Genomic DNA, 24,469 nt, shown 5'->3' with positions numbered 1-24,469 from the left:
CTGTTTACCGAAAAAAAAAATTATCCACTAAGTACCTGTCCCTTATCATTATTATTAATAATTAAAATAATATAAAGTAATAAAATGCAAAAAAGAGGAAGGAAGAGCACAGTGAGGGACGGAATTAAGAATCGGGGGAGTTCGTCCCTCCCAATGTACTGAATGGTGAAGCAGTTCTGCCCCTATGCCTAGGAATAGAGTTGGAACCGAGTCCAAACTGAAACCATTTGATTCAGTTAAAATACACAATAGTAGAATCGACTCGGTTTTTTATTCGGTTTTGATTCATCCTAACAAACTTTTGAACCAAACCAGAACCGAAACGATTGACACCCTTAGGCCTTTCTACTAAGATCCCAACTAATTTCCTAAGTTCAAGTTGACCATCAACCTCTTCTCATAGGGCTAAGAATATTTGGAAGTCTCTATGGAAATCGGATTTACACCCAAAGTTTTAGGGGGTGTTTGGTTCGGTAAATCAAATGGTGTATATATCGGATATGAATGTCAATCTTTTGATAGACATTATTCTGAATTATGTTTCTTTCTGAAAAATCGTTTGGTTGCCTTGAGGTAGGGGTGTCAATCGGTCGGTCCGGCTCAGTTTCGGTCCAGGTTGAGTTGGTTTCGGTGTGGGAAAGTTGAAACCGAAACCGAACCAATAAAGAAATTCCGGTTTCGGTTTGGTTTTGATTTTGGTGTTGTTTGGTTTTGGTTTGTCTTCGGTTTCTTAAATCGATTTGTAACCGGGTTGGTTTTAGTTTTTGGTCCTGTTTGGATTCACCTTTCCATACAAATGTATACAAAACTATGCAAATTTTGATTTTTTTAATGAATTTTGGAGTGTTTCGGTTTCTTACCGGTTTGGTTTCAGTTTCAGTCTGGGTTTTGAGTCGGTTTCGGTTTTGTTTCGGGTTCATCCGGTTTCCGCTGCGGTTCGATTTGGTTTTGGGGTTGCAATACTCAAAACCAAACCGAACCAATAAGGCTTCGTTCGGTTTGGTCCGTGTTGTTATCAATTTGGTCCGGCCAGTTTATCGGTTCGATTTAGGAATTGACACCCGTACCTTGAAGCTAGTACATGTTTCTCACGGATTGAGATATTGGCCTCCGTAGAGAACTTCTTTCCGCTTTCTCCTTTTATATTAGGTGGTAAAAAGGTTGCTCAAATCTCAGTTTAAGTGTTGAGGTAAACTCAGATTTGGAACACATTCTTTGTAATATGGTCATTCATGGGAAGTATGGTGCTCACTTATGAGGGTCAATCTAGTGAAACCAAACAGCTCCAAAAATTTAAGAATTATCATTCTAAAGAATGTCATCCCAAAGATTTACCGAACCAAACACCCCCTTAAGTGTTTTCTATGGAAACTTATAGATAAAGGAATTCAGAGTCAAAACATTATTGCAACTCTATTCCCCTTGTACACTCACTGCCCACTCTATTCTTCAGAGACACAATCCAATTGGAATATTTTCCTCTCTTGTTCTTTCTCTAAAAGGAACTGGGCTATAGGTGTTCTGTGCCTTCAAACGGAATTCCTTCAAGGTAACTCTATTCTTGATTCTCTCAGGAATATTGCCACTGATCAAAGCCTTTCAAAGAATGATTTGATTTCCTGATACCTGTTTTTGCAATAACCAATTGATCTTCTAGGAATCAAAAAGTCAAACAAGGCAATTTTCTCAATCCATTATCAATCAAGTCTCAGATTAACATGTGGATTAATGAGCTCAAACTTACCCCATCATACCCTAAAGACTGCCAAACCAAACCCAACCCTACCCAAGATAAATGATTCTGTCATTCCATAGCCCAATTACCTGGAGCTTATTTCAAGCACATCCACTCTCGTTGTAGCTGACAACAAGTTACTTAACCAATACCCATGAAGCAGGATGGGCAGTAGTTAATTTTTATAATGGTTATATAGTTGATACCTCTGTTCATTATGGTTTCATAGTCAGCGCACAGGAATCAGAGATCAGAGGCATTATCGAAGGAGTGCGACAAGCACGACAGCTAGGGTTCGTCACTGTCACCATCTGGACTGATTGCGAGGAAATTGTTAAAACTGTATGGAGAAGGACAAGACTATTGGCTTTGGAGTCTCTTTACTTTCTTGTTAAATCTAAAACATTTATCCCAAGAATATGCATTTTTGAAGTTAGCTATAAGTGTGTGACACATGGTTTTACCTCTAAATTGGGGAGGGTGATAGAAACACAAGGTTTTACCACTCTATTGCAAAGTCCAATTATCACAAGTGAAGAATTGATTCCATTTTAACCAAGGATGGTGAAACCATTATTGAACCTTGTGCTATAGCCTCTGCTTTTGCCTCTCACCTCTCAATTCTCAACCATCTTCACTACTTCTAATCCTCTTGATCGATCTTTCATTGAATATCTTCTTCCTCCCCCCCCCCCCCATTAGATCAGTATAAGCTTCCCTTGCTTCATGGCATTCCCTCATTCGATGAAATTCGACAATCGGTATTCTCTATTGGAGCTTATAAAGCACAAGGTCTTGATGGTTTCTTGGCTATTTTTTTCCATAGATTCTGGGATATTTTCAAATGGGATGTCTTCAACTTTATTACCAACTTTTTTAGAGACATTTCTCTCCTTGTTGACACCAATCGTACTCTAGTCTGCCTCATTCCCAAAAATGAGAACTCTGCCTCTGTGGAAGATTTTAGACCCATTACTCTCTATAGTGTTTCCTATAAAATCATCACCAAAATTTTAGCCCGAAAACTCAAATCTTTACTGAAGCGATTTATTTCACCTTGCCAATCTGTCTTTGTGCCTGGAAGGTAGATTTCTGATAACATTATCATTGCCCATGAGATCTTCCATCACCTTAAGAACTAAAGGTAAGACTCATTTTGTTTCCATTAAACTTGATATGGCTAAAGCTTACAATAAGGTGGAATGGGGTTTCTTGATAGGAATATTTGATTTCTTTGGTTTTGGAGATAGGTGGGGGGATATGATTAGTTATATCATCAACTCCTCTTCTTTCTCTATTAAACTAAGAGGTTTTTGCTTATAATTTTTTGAACCCTCTCGAGGCATTAGACAAGGGTGTCTTCTCAGCCTCTTCATCATTATTGTAGCCATGGAAGGATTTTCCCCTCTTTTGTGTATCTATAGAGATCTTAATCTCATTTGTTCTTTGTTGATGATATGTTTATTTTCTGCAGAGCCACAACTGATGATATCTCTACTATCAAATGTATCTTGAAAGAAAAAATCTCATCTTTCTGGACTAACAATTAATCTTGTTAAAAGTGGTATAGCCTTTAGCTCTAATGTTTTTACCTCTTGCAAATCCAGTATGTGCAATCTGATTGGACTTATGAACAAAAATTCAACTTATCTAGGAATCAATCTCTTTCTGGCCAGGGCTATATGTAACAGATTCCTGCATACTGTGTTTAGGGTGGGTAAAAAACCTATCACCTTGGAAACCCAACCTCCTCTCTTTTGCAGGTAGAAGTTGCCTTTACAATCAGCACTTTCCTCTATCCTTTCTTATGTCATGTCTTATTTTTTATTTCCCAAACTTACTTGCAAAAGACTGGATTCTATTTACCTAAGATTCTGGAATGGGGATTGTCAAAATGATAAAAATTTGCATTTAATAGGTTGGCACAAAATTTGCTCCCCTAAATCTGCTGGTGGTTTGGGCTTAAGGAATTCTGAAATCCATAACAAAGCTCTCCTTTTGAAACTAGGGTGAAGAGTAATTTTTGAGGAAGATTCTCTATGGGTTAAGGTTATTGCATCTAAATACTTCTCAAGATAGATCCATTTTCCACCCTTCAACCATGAAAGAAAAAAGGGTTCTGCATCTTGTAAGTATTCTTCCCACTCTTTAAGATGTTGAGATGTAAAATAGGTAATGCAAGGATTAAAGTATCGGTATCGGTCGCCGTATCGATCGGTCAAAATTAAGATACGTATCGAAGGGTATCGTATCGTATCGGAGATACACTAAGATACGCTAAAGATATATACCTAAATGGATAGGAAACATTTTTTTAAACACTTTTGCATAAAGAATTTGTTAAAAAAAAGCTATTGATAACATGTATTATGCATAAACACAAAATTGAGGGTATCGTACTAAGAATTCAAGGTTTGTAGTTGTCCCATAAATGTAAAATCCTTGTTCCCAACCTTGATTTCCACTTTAGTTAGAGAGAAATATGGCTGGCAGCACTTTGGAACAAAAACCCTTCAAAAAATCATGTTTTTTCTGAAAAATTACCCATCTTGGCCATTATATGACCGTAGCGCACTGTATCGGTATGTACCGATACTCACTGATACGTAGCGATATATATCGATACTCACCGATACGTGTCGATATATACCGATACGTACCGATCGATACTCACCAATACGTACCAATACATACCGAAACGTACATTTTATCTCAATTTCATATTTTTCAGAGTCGTATCGAGGCATATCGTATCATATCAATGTGTATTGGTGGTGTATTGATACATATCGATATGTATTGTAGGATATATATCGATACGAAAGGATTTTAAAAATTTCATGTATCGTATCGGTGTGTATCGTATCGGTTGATTAAATTTAAGATACGTATCGGAGGGTATCGTATCGATATCGGAGATACTTAAAACCATGAGGTAATGGTTGTAACACTGATTTTTTTAATGATCCCTAGTTTCCTAATAATCAGTTTTCCCTTGCTAATTTATAGCTCCACTCTCCACTCCCCACTCCCCACTCCCCTTTTCTTTCAGTAAGGTTAATGATATGCTCTTGTAACTAAAAATTCTCTTAAGCTCTCATTCTGATAACTGGTGGTGCCACGTTTCAAAAGCAGGAGTCCTGAGTCCTAACCACTAAACTGGCTGATAAATTTTTTACTTTAGGCTGGTTTACTAAATACTAACCCAATTGGATTCTCTAACAGGTATACTTGCTTGTCTCCATACTCACATTAGTGGCGTTATTTCTGGAAACTTCAAATCCACCCGAGTTTTAAAATCTTCTTTTGAAAACATTCTCACGGAGGCATTCCCACGAAGGATGTATTGGGAAAATGGATGGATGTCAATCTCACTTGTGATTTCTGTCACGATCAACCTGAATCTATTTGGCACATCCTCCTCTCCTGTGAGTTCTCCAAGCATATTTGGGTTGCCAAGCCTTTGGGTCTAGATACTGCTTCTCTGACTGCTTCATCCTTTCAAAATTTAATTATGTACATTTTTAGTTCCAACTCTATCCCTGAGAATAATCTGAATGAATTTTTCTCTATCATCATTATTATATGCTATCGTATATGATCTCATAGGAATCACATAATTTTCAAAAAAGAAAAATCAAATCCTCATAAAATCCTTTCATCTACACTCTGGCGGATTAACTCTATTCATCCTAAACATTAGGAAACAATTCAATAGGTAACCCCCCTCATACTAGAACCTTTTCCGATTACACTAACAAACTCAAATTTTATTATCATGGCTTGTGACATTGTCTCAAACCCTTGTCTTAAAATTAGTGGTTGGGCAACTTGTTTTTAATTTAAAGAAAAATATATCTCATTCTTCTTCTTCTTCTTCTTCTTCTTCTTCTTCTTCTTCTTCTTTTTTGCTTTGGTAAAGGGAAAATGTAGCTTATTCACGGCTGACTACTTGATGACAAGAAATTCTACTGAAGCATGTACAAGAAATTAGTTCATGAAGCTACAATTAACTGTTATGTCTATCTGTAATCCTGATGACAATATTCTTACTGATTTATTTTAATCTTAACTTTTTCTTTTCAAATAAAAAAAATATTTATTTGGCTCAATAACTAACGAGGATGGCTATATCATATAACTGTGTTTAACTAATGTGCATGCTCTTATATATACCAGTTAATAATATTTAGTTTCCAAACTGAGAAAAAAAAATCACAAATTAATTTGATTTTTATAAGAGAGAGTTTTCCTTCATCAAGATGTGAAGTTCACCACATGGATCGAAGGGACGCGGCATAAAGACCCCCTAAGGCCAAACGATGAACGGACCATGGCCTTGGGGAACTCAGCCCATTTTTATATGCATGGATAATATTTAAGATTGAAGGATTCATGCTTGCAGTGAAAGTCATACCAACACAGAAGATTTCTTTGTGAGCCCATTCTGACACATCAAAATTTTCTCTCGTCGTCCATTTTTTCTTTAGCGCGAGAATTTTTTAAACTGTATCGCCAGATTGACATTGAGGTCGCTGAGGTACTTGAGCGCAAGTTAAAAAAGGCTGAAAGAATTCAAAGATACAAGTCCAACAGATATCAGGTATTCATGTCTCTCTTGCCATAATGAAGATCCCTTAGGCTGTGTTTGATAGTTATTCTGTTTCAGAAATGACTCTTGCCATAATGAAGATCTCTTAGGCTGTGTTTGATAGTTATTCTGTTTCAGAAATGACGTTTCTTGTCAAAATCAGAATTTTCCATTCTTTTGCCAAAATTTCATTTTGAAACAAAACTCAAATGTTGAAGCATGCTCTAACATTTCTAATTTCTGACTTTTTTTTTCTACCTGATTCGTTTCAAAAGACAAAAAAAACGAACCAGACACCAAACGAAAGACTCCGATTTCTTGTTCCCATAAAACAAAAAAATGCCAGAAACATTTTTTCGGATTACTACCAAACGTAACCTAAAACTATTGCATTTGGCATTGTTTATAAAGCCAAACAAATTATTTCTTCCTATAACATATCAAAGCATCTAATTTCACTGACCATTCTAACAAAAAAAATTAATTAACCAGACTCCAGGACAATCTCAGACTGTGACATGCTCAGATAGCTCAACTTCGTTCTACCTTATCTTCCAAAATGGTGATGTTAGGCACAGATCAATCAAAGCAATGATAAAATCTGACTTGGCACTAGCTTGAAACAAAGTTAACTAAAAGGCTAGTACATGTTAGTCATATGGATACAATAACACCGAAGCACTCAAAAAAGCATAAAGAGAAGAAAAAAAAAAGGAAAGCAGCTGTGACTATTCCCAACACGGTCTCTCTCCATGACAATTGTGGATACAACTGGAACTTCCAGGTCAGAGAAAACTCATGAACAAGCATGTCTAGCTAGACATCATAACTTGCTCACTCGCCTGAAGAGCTTGGCTGGCAAAAAATCTTACATCTACATCTGGGTCCTCACTGAGCTCCACCAAACAGGGACGAATTGTCTGCTCTACCACCTAACATTAAAGGAAGAAATCCCAGAAAAAACACAGAAATTTTAGCAGCTCAGCATTCAACAGAGTTCGACAAGTAAAAACTGCATTCAAGTACTTACAGAATGGTCAACGATAGGAATGAGGGACTGCAACACCTTTGCAATATTAAATTTGATGTTGGGTACCCTGTTAAATATCAGATATTAGTCCAGCATCAAGAAGATTAACAAAAATACTAGCATTAACAATTTCACCAAGTATCGGCCAAGATTGAATAATTATGGATTAACCTGTCTTTTGATGCATAAATGACAACCGGTAGCAACTTCGAACAAATGATTTCTGCACCCAGTACTGGTGCAAGTAGAGAAATTGCATGTAGAATGGTCATCCGATACAGATAATGTGGGTTGTTGATCATGTCTAAAACCTGCGAAGAATACATTAACATGGCTTAAGGGAAAAAATGGACACCGGAAAAGAACTGATTCATGCCATACTCTCACAAATCATAAATCAGCCAGAGAACAGAAGAATCAGCATGTACTAAAGAAAACACAAGAACATTCTAGTGAAGCTTTCATTCAGATGGACATATGCTGCTTCTATGTGTATTAAACATTCAATTCCAATGGAACACAACAGAGGCCAAAAATCCTTGTGTGTGAATTAACATCCAATTCCAATGGAACGCCCAACAGTGGCCAAAAATCTAGCAAATGAGAAACCTCATTAAATCAACAATCATTAAAGGAAAGCAGGCATCAAGATGGTTTTCTACCATGGCTAAAATATGGAGACCCCTACCAAACCATTAATTTTTCTAAAGAAGAGAACTATATCATGGGTTTCTAGAAGCCTAAAGGATTACGTTCAGAAACTTGGTTAAAACCAGAACCACATTGAAGAAGGAAAAACCAGATTCAATCAATCAGCCTGATTTACTACCAGCCTGCAGTCGAGCTGGTCTCCAACCACCCCTATAGTTTTCTCGCTCCCTTTGCTCCATATCTAATAAACAGCAACTCAGATGGGAATGAGATGTTGGTCAAAGATCACTTTTATGGTCAACAATAACTACTCAAAATTTAACTGAAATTGGAAGGTCACTTATAAGAATAGGATTCTCTTCATTAGGGTTTCAGCACAATAATGAAATCAGACTTAAGGAACCAATCTGATAGCCAACAAAAGATTGAAGTCTTGATGAGATGTCAGAATCAATAAGCTATTAACAATCTGGAATATAAACAGAATTTGATCTCAAAAACAAGTAGAATAAGAATCCAACTTAAAGTATGAATATAGGAAAACATCACAATGATCAAATTTTGAAGTGGGCAAGTTCAAAGTACTATCCAATTGCCATATCTGAAGTTTGAATTGAAATCTCATACATAAACAAGGAGAAACTGAAATTCCAGCAAGTTGGGTAAGCTCAGTAACAAAATAGAAACCAGAAAATACTGATCTGATTTTATGATGAACAAGATGAAGAAGAATGGAAGAGAAGCAGAATGATATGGACCAAGCTTCACGCCTGGAACTTGATTGGGATCCCACCAATCTTACCTTAGCATCTCACCAAAGATTGTTGCAACACAACAGAACCCTACATCTCATAGAACATTGGAGCAAAAGCCAAGCCTCTTTTTTTTTGTGTGGTGAACAAAGAATTCATTACCTAAGGAGAAACAAAGAATATATAAGGATCCCAAGCAGGGAAAGAATAAGTGGGAGAGAAGAGAGAGAAGGGGAACAAACACCAAGCCCAAGGGGCAAAAAAAAACAAGGTAATCAAGGGAGAGGGGGCTGCAAGATGGAGGCGGAGGGAAGACCCCAGGAGACTACAATGACCTTATTCCTTGAGGAATCCCTTATGTGGGTAGGGATGGAGCCAAGCTTTTTTCAACATAATATCGTGGGAGGCTTATGAAGCCTAACATTGTCTATATAGAAGCTGAAATCGACTGCTAGTATGAATGAAACTACAAATAAGAAAAAAAAGAAACACCCTCCCACACAAGCTGGAACAGGTGTCCTAATCTACTAAACCCATGACTGGTTTATAGCGATCACCAAACACCCAATGGCCTGAACCAGAATCTGGTTCAGTTGAACCAAAGCTGGTTCATAATGAACCCCATGCCTATTTTGAAGCTGGTTCTTATGTTGGTACTTCAATCTTGAAGTACCTATTCTTTGCATTAACTCTTCCCAGCTTGAAATCATTCATCCTTGACGAATGCATGAGGGACACGTAGTTTGTCGTACAAATCCAGGTTGAATGGTTGAACCATTTGAAATCATCGGCATATATCCATATGTAGTCAATTCTTGGAAGGCCTTTCCAACAAGAAAGGGATGTAGACATACAAATCCAGGTCGAGCCGTTTGAAGTCATCGGCATGTATCCACATGTAGTCAGATCTTGGACGACATTTCCATTTGACAAGAAAGGGAAGGTAATCAGCTCCCTCCTGAGTGATAGTATAATTGTCATCCAAAACATCCTCTACCTCATTTTCAACGAGTGAAGCAAATTGCGGCAACCATATGGTATGTTTGGTATCTCCCTCGTCCAAGTGATGACCAAGTAGATACTAAGATCGGTCACATTGAAGATAGTGCTTATGGCCCTATGGCCAAATCAGTAGAAAACTCTATCACATAAGCATTAGGACCAAGCTTTTCAAGAACCTTGCAAGACCCATTTTCCGTGCGTGGAGCTCTGTATTAGTGCCAAGAGGAAATCTTTATGCGAAATGTGAACAATCATCTATTCTCCAGTCCGAAACTCCACAAAACGTTGATAACAATCATCTGTAGCTTTGTAAGAATTTGCTAAGGGCTATATGTCTATGAACGCCAGCATGGATCTCGGTAATATGGCGTATGATTTCATTTGCTTCAATACCAATATGTGCTCAAGGTGGAAGGGGAATGCTCAGCAGGTCGCTTAGGCTGAACTCCAAGAACAGTTTCAAATGGAGCACAACCAATAGTCCTATTCACCAAACTACTATAAGCGAATTCCACGATGTCAACATTGGACAGCCACGTTTTTTCATAACCATGAACAAGACAACACAATAAGTAGCCAAACTTCAATTAACAACCTCCATTTGGCCATCTGATGGAAGGCTATATAAAACTGAAGTTTAGTATTGGTCTTCATCCATTGAGTTTTTCCATAACTCAAACTTGACAGCTTGATTAAATACAATCGACTCCAGCAATCCATGTAGCCCCACACCTTCCTTGAAGAAGATAGTGGCAATGCAACTAGAAACGAATGCATTATGGCATGTTATGAAATGTGCCATCTTCAAGAATCGATCCACCATGAGTATGGAATCATACTATCCTGTGTGAGGGGCAAACCTAGTACAAAATCCATGTTGATGTGTACTCATGAAGCATGTGGGATGGATATTCTGCTTAGTGCCCTTTGGCTAATAAACAAATGCGGCATCTCTTAATAACATGCTCTACATCGTTCTGCAAGTGTAGCTAATAACATTTGTCACCTACTGATAGAAGGGTTTTGTCTTGGTCAAAATGCTCACCAAGTCCTCTACCATGCAATTCCCGTATAAGGTGCTTCTGTAGGGATGAGTCACGAATGCATAGTCGCATCCCCAAGAAGCAGTACCCAACACGAAGAGAGTACTTAGTATCTTCCCACCTTGTTGGAACAATTAGCAGATAAAAATCCCTATGAGTCATACTATCTTTAATGTGCACAATACTCGTATTGTGGGCTGAGAAAGTGTACAAATTCAACACTTTTCTACTCCAAGCGTCTGCAACTATACTCTCTTTCCCAGCAATGTACTCTTCAGAGCATCAATGAAGTCTTGAAGATATGCAAATCATCAGGCAAGATGGCTGCTCACTGACTTCTGTGAATATAAGTGCTTGAGTGCTTCGTGATCAATGAATAGATGAAAGATGAATGCCTTGCCAACGAGATGGTGCTTCTATGCTTCAGTACTTCTACGACGGAATAGATGAAAGATGAATGCCTTGCCAACGAGATGGTGCTTCTATGCTTCAAATAGCTTGGAATAGCCTCTCTAACACTCTCAGAGGTCAAAATAATCAAATAACAAAGGAATGGGATAATGGCTATCTCAGCCTGGGCCTCTCACCCACAGCTATCTCAGCTGTTTTTCATCCTTCCTCAGGAGATTGGAGCAAGCATTGGCTGCATAATTCTTCATTTATTAATTCTCTAAATTGGAACACCAGCCTCTTAAATAGAGAGTTAAAAACTAAAAAAAAAAAAACTAGTTCCCAAATAGGAAACTAAAATAGAAAAGAAACTAATATAGTTTAGCAACTAACCACTAACTTGAAGCCTAAGAAACCATAAAAGGCAACTATTAGGGACATTCCGGAAGGCAACTCAACTTATGCAAAGCCTCTTTGACCAGTCAAACATAAAGGACAAAACTACATCTGTAAGGAGAAATCGTAGGCAGAAAAGGAGGTCTTCTAGACACGTGTACATGGCTGGCTCGATTGGCAATTTGAAGGGCTTTCTAGAAGCTCAAACAAAGTAAATATGCACTAATAAGGGGGATCCTATGCTGGTCGATGGGTTGCTGATGTGGCCAGCATAGGTTCAGAAAATTGGGGACCAGCTAGGCTCGAATTAGCCCAAGGCTGGCAGGTCTTCTTTCTCCTTCGATAATGAAGGCCAGCCTGTGAATCTACATCAATATGTTACAGCATATCATACTAATGTGTTTTCACTTGGCGAAGCAAATAATCAATAATAGTATCAGCACCAAGGATATTAGGGAAAAACCTCCAAAATGAATGGTTTGTCTTTTGAAGATTTTAAATTGCATATACCCACTAGTTAATAAAAATATAAAAAAAATCCAAAGTGGCAGCTGGAATTGTTTTTGTTGTCTCAAGGTTTATAAATAAGTGTGCTAATTCATTCCGTACTTATGGACTCCTTGGCAACATTATAGCCTTATAGGAACCAAATCATTGCCTGTTCATAACTTGAAATCTCAATAAGCTAGTGGAGAACTAGCATGTCCATCATCAACCCAGTTTTTGTGGAATAGAAACCAGCATAAACTTAAAAATAAAAAAAGGGTTCCATGGGTCTAAGGTAAATTTTCTTTGAAGTAGAAACCTAGAAACCCTACTCTAGCAGAAATTATAAAATAAAATTTAACCATTAAAGGAATCATTGAGGAATTACAAAAAGAAGAGAGAGAACAGACCTGGGGAATTATGTGCTGCATTGCCCAATCTGGACCAAATTCTTCAGCAAGACGCTTCAAGTTATTAGCAGCAGCATCACGAATCGAGTAAACCTGGAGTACATATATATACAGGATATATAACTGAGAACTATTACACAACCAGGATCTTATATGTCACTCTTGCATCAGCACTGTACAACTATTAGGAAAAAGAAAATGAAAGGTCACAAATGAGGGAAAAGAAAAAAAAAGAGTGGGGAGATGCACAGAGAATGCATGTTGTTGGTTAAAGTATGAAGCAGAGTTGAACAACATATTAGTTTGATCACAGCATCCCAATCGCTTAATAGGCAGTGTAAAATATTGACGAACCTTATCTTCCAACCACTGCATGCAAAGAGCACCAAGCTTATCATCAAAAAACCCCATACCCAACTGACTTGCCAATAAAGGTATGTACTCTATTATTGCAAGCCGAACCCTCCAATGTCTATCCTCAGCGAGCTCAACAATGGCTGGTAGTAATGATTGCGATAACAGATCAATTCCAATTACCTGAAGGGATAGCTCCCATTAAAATTATTGAAAACCAATGAAAAATGAAAAGCAATCAAACTCAGTGTCATCAACAAATCTAGCTATACAATGACTTCAGCGAGGGGAGATGGAAGACACTTAGAAAAGTTTAAATAAGCAGCCACACTTGATGAAATGATTAAAGTCTAGATGATTGTTGGAGGTAGACATTACTTTTTAGGGCACAAAAAGAGCATCATAGACATAATATAAGCCAACGTTCAAACCAACCAAAGGGTGAAAAATTTTGTTACAGTAGTCAATAGTCTGTCGTCCAAACAGTGGTCCAAAACAGGACAATATAAATGTACGCAGTTGGACCAATGGACTGGTTGCTTTGTTGAATGGGAACACTTTTGAGTCCCAATATGTGACTCATCCCTTTCATTGACAATTTGCAGGTTTCATTCAACAATAACACTTAAAATCCAATCAAATTTGAACAGTCCAAGCAATCCAACCATTCGATTTGGGTAAGATATTGAGGGAACAATCTAAGGTACCCAATGTTGACTTCAGCACCTGTTATGAGAACTAGATAGTTTTCTATAGAAGCAGAGAATTAGGTATCAGCAATAAACTGACCAACAAGGTACAAAGGTCGTCTGACATAGATAAAGGTTGAAATTAAGTTTCCTTGTCATTTTTCAAGCACATTCCAGTTATAAATCACTTCAAGCAATGCAAAGTCCCCCTCTTTCCACTGCCTTGTTTATTCTTCACTTTCCGTAGTTTTCCCTGAAGACCTCTCTCTCGTCCATCTCCCTGAAACCCTCTCTTTCCCCTGCATTTTTTAATTCTTCACTTCTTCTCTGTTTCCCGCTTTCTCATTTTTTTATTTTTTTACTGCACTGGTTTCTTACTTTTCTTCTCCGGTGCCTGCTTTCTTATTCTTCTTCCCCCCACCCCGAGGCCCTCTCTCTTGTCCATCTCCTCCCTGAAACCCTCTCTTTCCGCTGCATTTTTTTAATTCTTCATTTCTTCTCTGTTTCCCGCTTTCTCTTTTTCTTTTTTTACTGCACTGGTTTCTTACTTTTCTTTTCCGGTGCCTGCTTTCTTATTCTTCTCCCCCCCCCCTTCTTATTTCCTACTGTCTTTAGATCCCACTCTTTTGTTTTCCTACTCTCTACTGCACTGCCAAGTACCTCCTTCTTCTTCTCCTCTTCTCCATTTCCTGCCTTTCTTATTCTTCTTCTTATTTTCCCCTCTTTTTCCCTACTGCTGCTAAGACTATTTTCTTTGTCTCCTTTTTTTTCTACTGCAGTGCCTAGTGCCTTCTTCTTCTTCATCTTTTTTTACTGCCTAGTGCAAATTCTGTTCAAGTCTACTGTCATCTCTGCTACAGTTTAATTTACTGTCTCTATTTTTTTTTAAGCTTATATGCTGTTTTGCAATTTGCAATTTGCAATTGTCAATTGTGCATTCTCATTTCTCTCTGTTACTTGCTATTAGAATATATCTTCATGTTGAGAGTGCTGAAAACTGGAATGATCTTGATTACTTTTCGTTCTGGAATTTAACTTGAAAGAAAAAATGAAATTCTTGATTAGTTTTTGTTCTGGAATTTAACTTTAAAGAGAAAATCACTATTAGATAGTTGTTAGCATACAATGATTTAAGTTTTCTATTGCTGTAATGGGCTGTTAATTTATTAGATAGTTGTTATTATACAATGATTAAGTTTTCTATTGCTGTGATGGGCTGTTAATTTATTCATGTATGTGTAGCTTACTGGTTATTAGCTTTTATGGGCTGTTAAACTATTTCACGAATATATTTACTGGAAATTTTTGTATTTTTCGTTAATTGGAAAGTGTTATACATTTGTGACTTTGTGTAGTTTGTATCTAGCAAGGGTTTAAGTATCAGTACCGTATCATATCATATTGGAGAGACGCAAGACACGCTAAATATATGCATGGATGTGCTTATGAATATCATGGCTTAAAGTATCAGTCTGTATCGTATCAGCCAATACGCACGGATTTGGGTATTTAAAGAATTTTGAAACACTTAGCAAAAGAATACAGCCACATCTCAGTCGATGATTCAACAGCATCTTGCACATCCACCCCGTGTCTAGCATAAGCTTTTATGTCATGCGCATATGATCCAACAACACTAACATGCTCACTCCAAGGTTGTTTTTTTTTTTCTCCCCTCTCTCGACCCTTCAAAATCATTCGATTGAATCTACATGAAAGCAAGACCAACATATGATTCAAAATACCATGCCTCGTCTAAAATACAATCAAGAACAACTCCATCTTCTCATTGGGTATTTTATTTAAGTTTCAACGAAAAAACAGGCCAGTGCAATTTCACAGCCCATGCAAAATCCATCTAAAACAGAAGTCAAGGATAATATAGGAATTGAGTGTAGGACACGGTCATGTACTTTTAGTTGGAGACTTAATGGGGTAACTCCACTAACATTACAGAGTAGCATCATAGATATACCCTGTTCCATATGAGGACCGCCACCAACATCCACTCACAATGGGGTTTAAACCACCATAGAAGAATCTCATCTTTCATAAAAAATCCATGAGAGAGTTTCTGCTGGCAAAGTTGCAGAGGGGAAGGGAGAACAAGATATCTTAAATTGAGCAAAATGTCCCTTCTGGTCGAGTAAATCTACTGTTTTACCATTAACTTTAAGATCTTGGGGGTAATCCTACAGTTAGCTAGTCCTTTTGATCTTTTCAATCGCTTGCTGCAAAATTACAATTTATGCCCTTCTTAAAGAATTCAAGTCGGCCCATTACAAAGGTCAAAGGGAAAATGTCGTCATGTTATGATTGGTTATATCCCAGACTTTTGTAACACTAAGACTTCCCCTCAAGGCAACAACTTGGAACAAAGACAATTTATAGATATATAGAATCTCTCCCACCCCTCCCCCCCACACCCCAAAGTAATGCTAATATAGAAATTCATCTCAAGGAAAAATAAAAATCTCTGGACTCTGGAGCTCTTGCATGCTTATCTAAAATCTGTTTTAATCTGACCTTGATTAAAGATCTGTTTATTGCCCCCTGGATAGTATATTTCTCTTTGTAAAGGAGAGAATCAAAAGAAACTTCTGATCTGTCATTAATAAACTAAATTAGTTAAAAGCATGAATCATATAAGAGTTCGAAGAACGACAAACCTGATTCACTTGGTCAAGCTTGCTAATAATATTAAGTCGGACATCAGGGAATTCATCTTTTAGAAGGGATAGGAAAATCGGAAGAAGTTGCTCAATTGTTGCATCCTGCGTTAGCCATCAAGCAGGAGTTAAATATAGATTTAAAAGATCTTGCAAGCAAGAAGACTAATTAGAAAAGGCAAAAGTAAATCTATACTGACCCACATAGAGAGGTTTTCTAAGTGGGCCACCCATTTTTGCCAGGAGTAGCGACATGGTAAGTCTAAAATTTGAGTTTTGGCCACATTTCAATTTCAGACTCAAATTATATATATTAAGCAATGAACACAGTCATCATATTCCTAACTATGTTGAGAGTAAAAACATGTAACCATGGATAATATCTTACCTTTCCTAAAACAGGTGCCATTCCCATTATCACTGAAGCCAAAGCAGAACGAACATGTTGGGAAGAATCTGATGACAGTTCCTACAAACGATGTTATGAAGTGATGAGACAGAAGATAAGAAATTTACATCGGTATAAAATGATAAACTTTGAACACCAAATGAAGAAAAACAAAATGTAAAAATGCAAGTGCACCTTCACACAAGGAAGGATGTGTTGAATTGCAAGCTGGGGATTCAATATTCGGCAGAACTTGGTTACTTTTCCTGCAGCTGCAATACGTACTTCAGCCTCATTATCTCGAAGTAGCCGCACATACGCAGGAACCAGGTCCGACCTTAAAACATACAAAAATCAGCATCACATAAAGCTTTGATAAAACCCACAGTAAACCATGATACCATATGAACATTGAGGAAAAAGTAGAAGAAAATGGAAATTTAGGTTTTCACTAATAGATATAGGTGAGAAACCAGGAACCTTCAATCCATGAATGAGTGTAAACTTACAGAAGAAAACCACCAGAAAAAAAAAAAGCACAATTAAACCAGCTACAACAGATGATGATAACTCTTCCTTATGCCTTAACAAGGGCAAAGTTACCTTGTAGGCTCAGGCCCCACAGCTTCACAAAGTTCATACAATTGATTAGCTACCATGTATCGAACTCGCCAAGACTTATCCTATTCAGGGAAAAAGAATACACAACTGAGATATGAATCATCAAAAGCCATATAACTCAGAAGACGGAGAAAATAACAGTTATAATTAATTCCCAATTAATAGCTGAATCAACTACGTACATCCAATGCTGAAGAATATTTTAGTAAACAATGGAACCCACGTAAGAGATCAAAAAACAACCCGATTTCTACCGATATATGAGTTTGTTCAAATGAGAGACCATTTCCATCCCGGACAAAAACATGATGACTGGTAAAATTTTCATGATCACATAGTATCATGCAAACAAATACTCACAATGGCATGTGCATGTGCATGCGCAAGAGTCAAAACAGTGACCACCAGTCAACAATACAGGTGACAATAAAATGTTTCAGCCAGGCCAATTCATCATAGCTTTCACACTGTTTACTAGAACCAACACACAATATCAGAAACACCTGCCCTTCTCACAGTTGAATGACCTCACACTTTTGACCATGCATTGCATGAGAATAAATCTTTACAGAGCAGCAAAGTTGATGAAAGGCGTTAGGGATTTCGATCATCATTTATGAAATAGTTTTTGATCTATTATTGATGCGGCTTGATGAAAGGCATTAGGGATTTCGATCATCATTTATGACATAGTTTTCGATCTATTATTGATGCGGCTGTTAATCAGGTAGGGAGTAGGGAGGGGACCACGCCCCCCGAACGGTAGCGAGGCCTTCCCTAGGCTATAGTTTCCTTTTTCAGTTTATTTCCTTTTTTGTACGTTTCTATTTTTATTTCTTTCTATTGAGGCAAGCATTGCTGCCTATATAACCCCCATCATTTATGAAGATGACTAGAACTTTGCTTTTCGCAAGATAGTCCTCTGAGAGGGTGAGTGACTAAAAGAGTCCTAACTGGTGAGATACCAGGCTGAGAAAGCCACCCTATCCCTCCCCCTTCTCCCTATCGATCTCCCTTCTCTCTCTTTTTTATTTCCCTTGCTTCCTGAGTGATATAAGCTCTGTCTGCAATGCATGATCAAAAGTGTGAGGTCATCATCATCACCTTCTGAAGCTATTGAGATCCACACTCAAAAGTACAACCTACGGCAGCCCTATTCTGGGATTTTCTGGACAGCAATCGAGTTCCCATATCTTCTAGACCCTTGGCCCACTATAGGCCATCTTTTGGGTCTATCAGGCGCCTCCATGAGGCCAACGTTTCATGTCCCTTTGAGGCCTGAATGCTGAAATACAAGAAATCTCCAATTTCTTGAACTAATTCAAGAATTCTCAGATTTAGGGTTACAGCCATCAACTTAGATTGTAATTTTTGGAGTTTGTTAAGGCTTCCCTTAGCCTCCTTCGACCAGAGTTTCAACCCCGTGTTTTTTTTTTTTTTTTTTTTTTGGGTTTCTCCCAATTGACCTAAAAATCTCAGATTTCAGGTATTATTATTCTGTTTGTGTTTCAGATTGCTATTGGGGTCTAGGCTCAGATTATTATGGCTGATTTGTGACTGTTATTCAAGTACCTATTATTGTCTGCACATTGGTGGTTTATTGGTCAATTAGTTGTAGGATGTTGTTCCTAACTTACCCTGGTCGATCGGCTGTTGTTTGGGGTAATTAGCAACTGTTTTTGGGATTGTCACTATACTGTTATCAGTCCTAGCACTAGGGGATATTTGGGAGTTGTTTTTGGTCCTCATTGGGGTTGGGTACCTGTGCCTAGCAAGCCAGCCTTACGTTAAATTTGACTATGAGTAAAGATAAAATGTAATTTCTAAAAGATAAGTCATTCCACGACACAGAGTAAATATAAATGTAATATCTAAAAGATAAGCCATCCCACACCACATATGGTTCAAAAGATAGGTCGAAATTTTGTTGAAATATTTCATGTCGAAATGAAACTCTGTGAAACACAGGAAATCCAGATTTCAGCAAAATTTCAAGCTTTCGTCCCCTCATGCCTTCGAAGCTCCAGAACTGCTAAAAACCCTCGAATTTTTTGGCAGAATCAAGATTTGGTGACAAACTGTGGAGCATCACTTCAACATTTGGATGGATGAAGCATCATTTGGCTAAATTTCCCCAAATTTCCCACATGTAGACTGTTGTGATAGACTTTGTGAGATTATTCAGGCAGAGGATGACATGGTTATCATATGTCATAGGATTCGAAGCCAAAGTACCATGTTGGGTTTTTTTTCCCAGTCTAATGCTTCAAACATTTTTAATCATGCTTAAATAGGCTTTATTCCAGGTTTCGGCAACCGAATGGACCAAATTTCAGTGGGATTTCAATCATTTTGCCAAAACATTTCAGTTTCAGTGGGGGGTCAAAATCCCACCTGAAATTCGAAATTTTTAACCATGTATGAAACAGAATCAGCTATATTTCTCTAATCCATCACTGAAGGAAGGCCTTACTGAACTCAACCTCAAGGAAATCCTTAAAGAATACACACCCAACACAGTAAATGTTCAAGTCCAAGGAATTTGTAAGGAAACTTCCTCAAAATTACTACATTTATTCCATGAGATATTTCATAATTTGGAAAAAGGAAATGACAAATTATTATGCCCCAGCAAGCCAGAAAAAGAATAAAAGGCATACATGAGAAGCATACCTGAGAGAAATTTACAATGACAGGAAGGATGTGAGAAACACAGTCTTCAGGTTCCAACAACTTTCCAAGTGCTGCACATCCCTCAACAGCCAAAAGTCGAACAGAATCTTGATCTGAAATGAATCAGAATTGTTACATAATAGCTTACTAGAATAGACAAGCAACAAATTTTCAAAAATTAACTAGGCATGCAAAGGCAAAGAAATTTCCACTTACTTTCCAATGGCTTCTCGTTATGCCTAAAAAATCAAAAAAGAACTCCAATTTTTTCTTATACTGAGACTTTGAGTGCCCATCTCACACATCAATACACCCAAAAGAAAGTTAATTATCACAATGATGACAAAAAGAAAAAAAAAAAATTAGTTATCTTTCACTCGACCTCCTATACATTTCGAGCCACACAGATAGAGATTACGTCCGATCCCCTCTCCATTCTTTGAGTTCGCATTAGCATTTCCCATTACTCTGTCTTGTAGGGCTCATAAGGCATTTCTATGTGGCAAGAAGCTATGTTCAATCAGGAACAAAAGCAAGAAGAACTATCGATAATAACGCTTCCCTGCCCACGGCCTATGTTCAACGCTTGTTACAGGCTTAGGCTTATCGATGATGTCTGTGTTGGAGCTTCTTACCCACCTGTTAGAGCCCTCGATCTAACTTTATGCATAATTCATCATCTTATAGGATGGTATATACACACCTCCACATCTTGCATGCTTACATGTAAACATCTTTTTGTTATTAACAAGGTTTTGTTGCCACCAACAAAAACATGGTAGGGGAGATAAAATAAACTATTCATACCAAAGCCACCTTAGTAGAGTTCACATAATTACAAAGCATGTAATGCGATGGGCAAGAAACTCTATTGTTTCTATGCTTTCTGCCTGATGAATCAAGATCCCAATGCATTGATCAGCGTTAAGCAAAATCCAAAAAATGTCAGTTCACTCACTGCAACATATCATTATGATTTAAAGTAACTTGTGAAGGAACCAAAACCTTAATTAAAAGATATAAATGAGTGAAACTGCAAAAGTATGATATCAGCATACAGTGTACTTATTGGCATTCAACTTGAATTAGGAGATTATCAAAAGTTAAATTCTGCATACCATCCTGAGTCAGATCCTCAAATATCGACATGACATCAGCCTTCAGATGGGCTGGCTCAACAGTGGCAGCAAACTTTCCCAGGTTTGATGCAGCAGATCTCCTCACCATTGGCATGTCATCTTGACATAATTGGCTGTATATTTGCCGTAGTTCTGTCTTTAACATCTCTGGGGCACTTGGGTAAGCAATATGAAACAGTCCGCATGAAGAAACCCGAGCTGTAAACCACTCACCAGATGCCAGTCTCTAAAGGAAGGAAATTATAACATATTAACAGAAACAATAGCAAAAACATCAAGGTATAGGGAGAACCTTTTTCTTTTTCTACTTTTTCTCTATGAGGAAATCAGATGCTTAAGACTGGAAAAGACACCATTGTTCCAGTTCAAGCAGCAATAACAACCTCAAACAAATGATTAATATGTTTTCAAATGACTTAATACCCAAGCTTCTCTAGTATACTTAAACTACTTATTGAGTTTTCATGTACCATCAAAATTACATGACATAAAAAGGAGAAGCATATGCAATCTAGGATAATTCACTACGTAGTAAATATCATCATAACGGAAAAGGTTCAGGTGTCCATTAATTCTTGCAATCTTGTGTGAGATATACACCAAAAAGAATTCTAATCCCCACCCAAATAATCATTACGGAATCATTCTCTGTTATTCTTACTCAAATACCACCAAACAAACAAACACTTGATAGGAAAACGTTATGAAGCAGAAGCAACTATATTACCTTCACCAGAGGAATAAACCAATCCACCAGATCACTCTCCTTCATCTGAGCTCCAATCCGACACAACGACTCCACTGCTTTGTCCCTCACACAGGTTTCCTCAACAGTACAAAGGGTTTCCAATGGAGGTAACAAAACATGGGCGTATTCCAATCCACCAACATAAGGAATGAACACCCCAAGCTCCTCAGCCATCGCAAGGAGTACTTCGTCATCATCATCATTGTTCTCACTTAGAAAAGGAATCAATTCCTTTCTCGTCCTGTCCTCACCCAAAGCACGAGCTATCGTAGAAAGCCTACGGATAGAGTTCAACCGAAGCTGAATATCTTCATTTTTCAACTCGTCTATCAAAATAGCAATCGGATACAGTGGCTCGTCGATCATAGCCATTGTATCTCACAAATTTCCTGGCAACTTCAGACAACAATTAAAGGCAGATCATAACTTAATCTAATCAATATAATTAGATAATTTCCACGGAATCTCTAAAAATTTGATTTTTAGGAGCTGGATCGGGACGACTTTTAAGATCTGGGAAGAATACTAATATTAAAAGCTAAGAAAGACGGATGAAATGAATAAACAAAAATGAAATGCGAGTGATTACCTGGAAAGAAAACGCAAACCCTAAAATCAAGAAATCATAAGCTTAGCGCAGAGAATCCGATCGTGAAAGTGAATGCAACCTCTGTGAGACCAAGAGACCAAGAGAGAGGGAGTAAGGACTGAGTGTTCGATGCCGCTTGGGATGTCGTCCGACGGCTGCCTCTGGCTCGAAGTGCCGTTTCTTCTCCGTCGGAGATTTACGGGAGAGAGAAACAGAGTCCCAAGGGTCGGGATTTCGCTTCTTTTGTAATTTCGAAAAGGAAATTGGAAAGAAATCACCCAACGTGTCTTTTGCCGCAACGATACGAACGTTACAAGGATTTTTATTTTTTTTTTTCTCTTTTTTTTTAAGTGTTACAGGAATTTTTCTGAAGGGGAAAAATCTGTAATTGATCGTATCACTCATTTTCAAATCATATATTTTCAATTTTTTGGTGGGTAGGATATTTTAATTTGAATTGGAATTTAATCAGTCTAAGTTTGATTATAAATCTATAATTAAATAATAATATTTTTATAATACTTCAATTCCTTTTATCACTTCTCTTACCAAAAAATAAAGAACTCTTTTATCAAAAGTGTTTTGGGTGGAAATTACTTTTTCTCAATTCATGGACCATAACAAACGGGGAATGTTTATTTGTGGGGGTGTAGCTCTTACACATACACAGGGATTAGTAAGAGTACAAAGAAAGTATTAAGGTGTCATTTTTCATTTCATGGGGTGGGTTGGTCATTTCACCTCATGTCTAAGCATTGGAGCTACACTCCTCACATAACTTTTTTTACCATAACAAATAAACGAAACAAATAATTGCTTCATTGCATGGCCCCTACACCAAACATAGGGTGCATGAAATTACTGTCCCAACCCCATGAAAACAAAAATCACTTTCATATTGTTGCCCTTGCTCGTGCTCCCATTGGCCCTTGTGCTAGTGTTAGGGACACATGACCAGGTAACAATCTTTTGCCCTACAAATAATAATTAAAAAAAAAAAAGGACATATATGTAATTTTAGATACTACGCTTCAACATAACCCTAATGGGGTAAGGATTAACTTTTCAAATTTTCATCTTTTCATGTTCTTCGCTGCTTGACATAGATAGTGAAATTGCAACACCGCTCTCTCTAAACTCACAGCTCCCATTCCCCATCAAGTATGTAAAAGGATAGTTGAAAATCTATATTCAATTCGCATTCATGTCCATTTAGGACGACTCGTATTTGAAAATTTGATTTCCATAAATTATTTGAATATGTTCGAATGGAAAATGGCGTATGACAAAAATGGCATACACTACATAAATAAAACCAATAATGACCATCTAATGATCTAAGATGGGTTATGTTATTCCCGAACCCTAAAACTTCCTATTTTAATGTTCAGGTGCTACACCGGAGGACACCAGTACTAGTGAATACAAGGTTGCATCCGTCTTTTGCTGAGGAAGGAAGGGCGGGCCCACTTGCACCTGCTACCCATGCTTAAGTAATTGGAAGGGATTCCAGACCCGAAGGGAAAGGTCAGTTGAACCTCATACACACTAGAAACCCTGGAGAAGGCCCCACTCAAACTGAGGAGAGATCTCCATACAAAGTGACCGGTTCAGCATTCACCGGTTGATGGTCACCGGCGGATGGAGCATCCACCGGTAAACACCATACGGTGAGTGCACAGGCCAGTTTTGAGTTGTCTCACCATGGGACCCGAGACCTCACGATAGTGCACCCCAAACCCATCCACATTGATGGAACAATGTATTAGAGAGTTGATTAATGTGGCGGGACATCTCGAAGTGGGCCGTTAGTGTCGAATAGCGGAATAACCCGGTATTGGGTAAAAACCCATTAATTCCCCAAACAGCCCTTAGTGGGACTTAAGTGGCTATAAATAGGGCTCTTACCATTCATTTCTTTTCCTACCAAATTAGAAACAAGGAAAGGGAGAAAGAAGAGGAAGAAGAAGGAGAAGGAGAGCAAGGGAGGAAGGAAGGAGGAAGGCTAGGGCTCCATTCTTGAGGTAAGCCCATATGCTCAACTCTCCACACACACACACACACATAAATCTCTCTCTCTCTCCTTCCCATTTCACTATTTATTAGAAGTAAT

At 37.9% G+C, this 24,469-nt stretch overlaps 1 protein-coding gene across 2 annotated transcripts; it reads right to left on the bottom strand.

The window, feature by feature from the left end:
* Nucleotides 1-6,853: 6,853 nt before the first annotated feature.
* LOC122067747 (serine/threonine-protein phosphatase 2A 65 kDa regulatory subunit A beta isoform-like) lies at nt 6,854-22,625 on the bottom strand. 2 transcript variants are annotated; one of them, XM_042631587.1, is made up of 13 exons: nt 22,357-22,625; nt 21,747-22,156; nt 20,999-21,245; nt 19,881-19,993; nt 17,190-17,269; nt 16,782-16,923; nt 16,587-16,667; nt 16,199-16,303; nt 12,841-13,023; nt 12,487-12,579; nt 7,528-7,667; nt 7,357-7,423; nt 6,854-7,258 (listed from the first exon to the last, which is right to left on the bottom strand). In XM_042631587.1, exons 2-13 carry the CDS (start codon nt 22,137-22,139, stop codon nt 7,139-7,141), a joined length of 1,764 nt encoding a protein of 587 aa, XP_042487521.1. In that variant the 5' UTR covers nt 22,140-22,156; nt 22,357-22,625; the 3' UTR covers nt 6,854-7,138. The 2 variants fall into 2 exon arrangements, with proteins under 2 accessions (XP_042487521.1, XP_042487520.1); XM_042631586.1 differs by having other exon boundaries at nt 21,747-22,163; nt 22,357-22,624.
* Nucleotides 22,626-24,469: the final 1,844 nt, after the last annotated feature.

Source organism: Macadamia integrifolia, unplaced genomic scaffold, assembly GCF_013358625.1.
Source record: "Macadamia integrifolia cultivar HAES 741 unplaced genomic scaffold, SCU_Mint_v3 scaffold31, whole genome shotgun sequence".
Lineage (NCBI taxonomy): Eukaryota > Viridiplantae > Streptophyta > Magnoliopsida > Proteales > Proteaceae > Macadamia > Macadamia integrifolia.
This window is presented reverse-complemented; position numbering and strand designations above follow the sequence as displayed.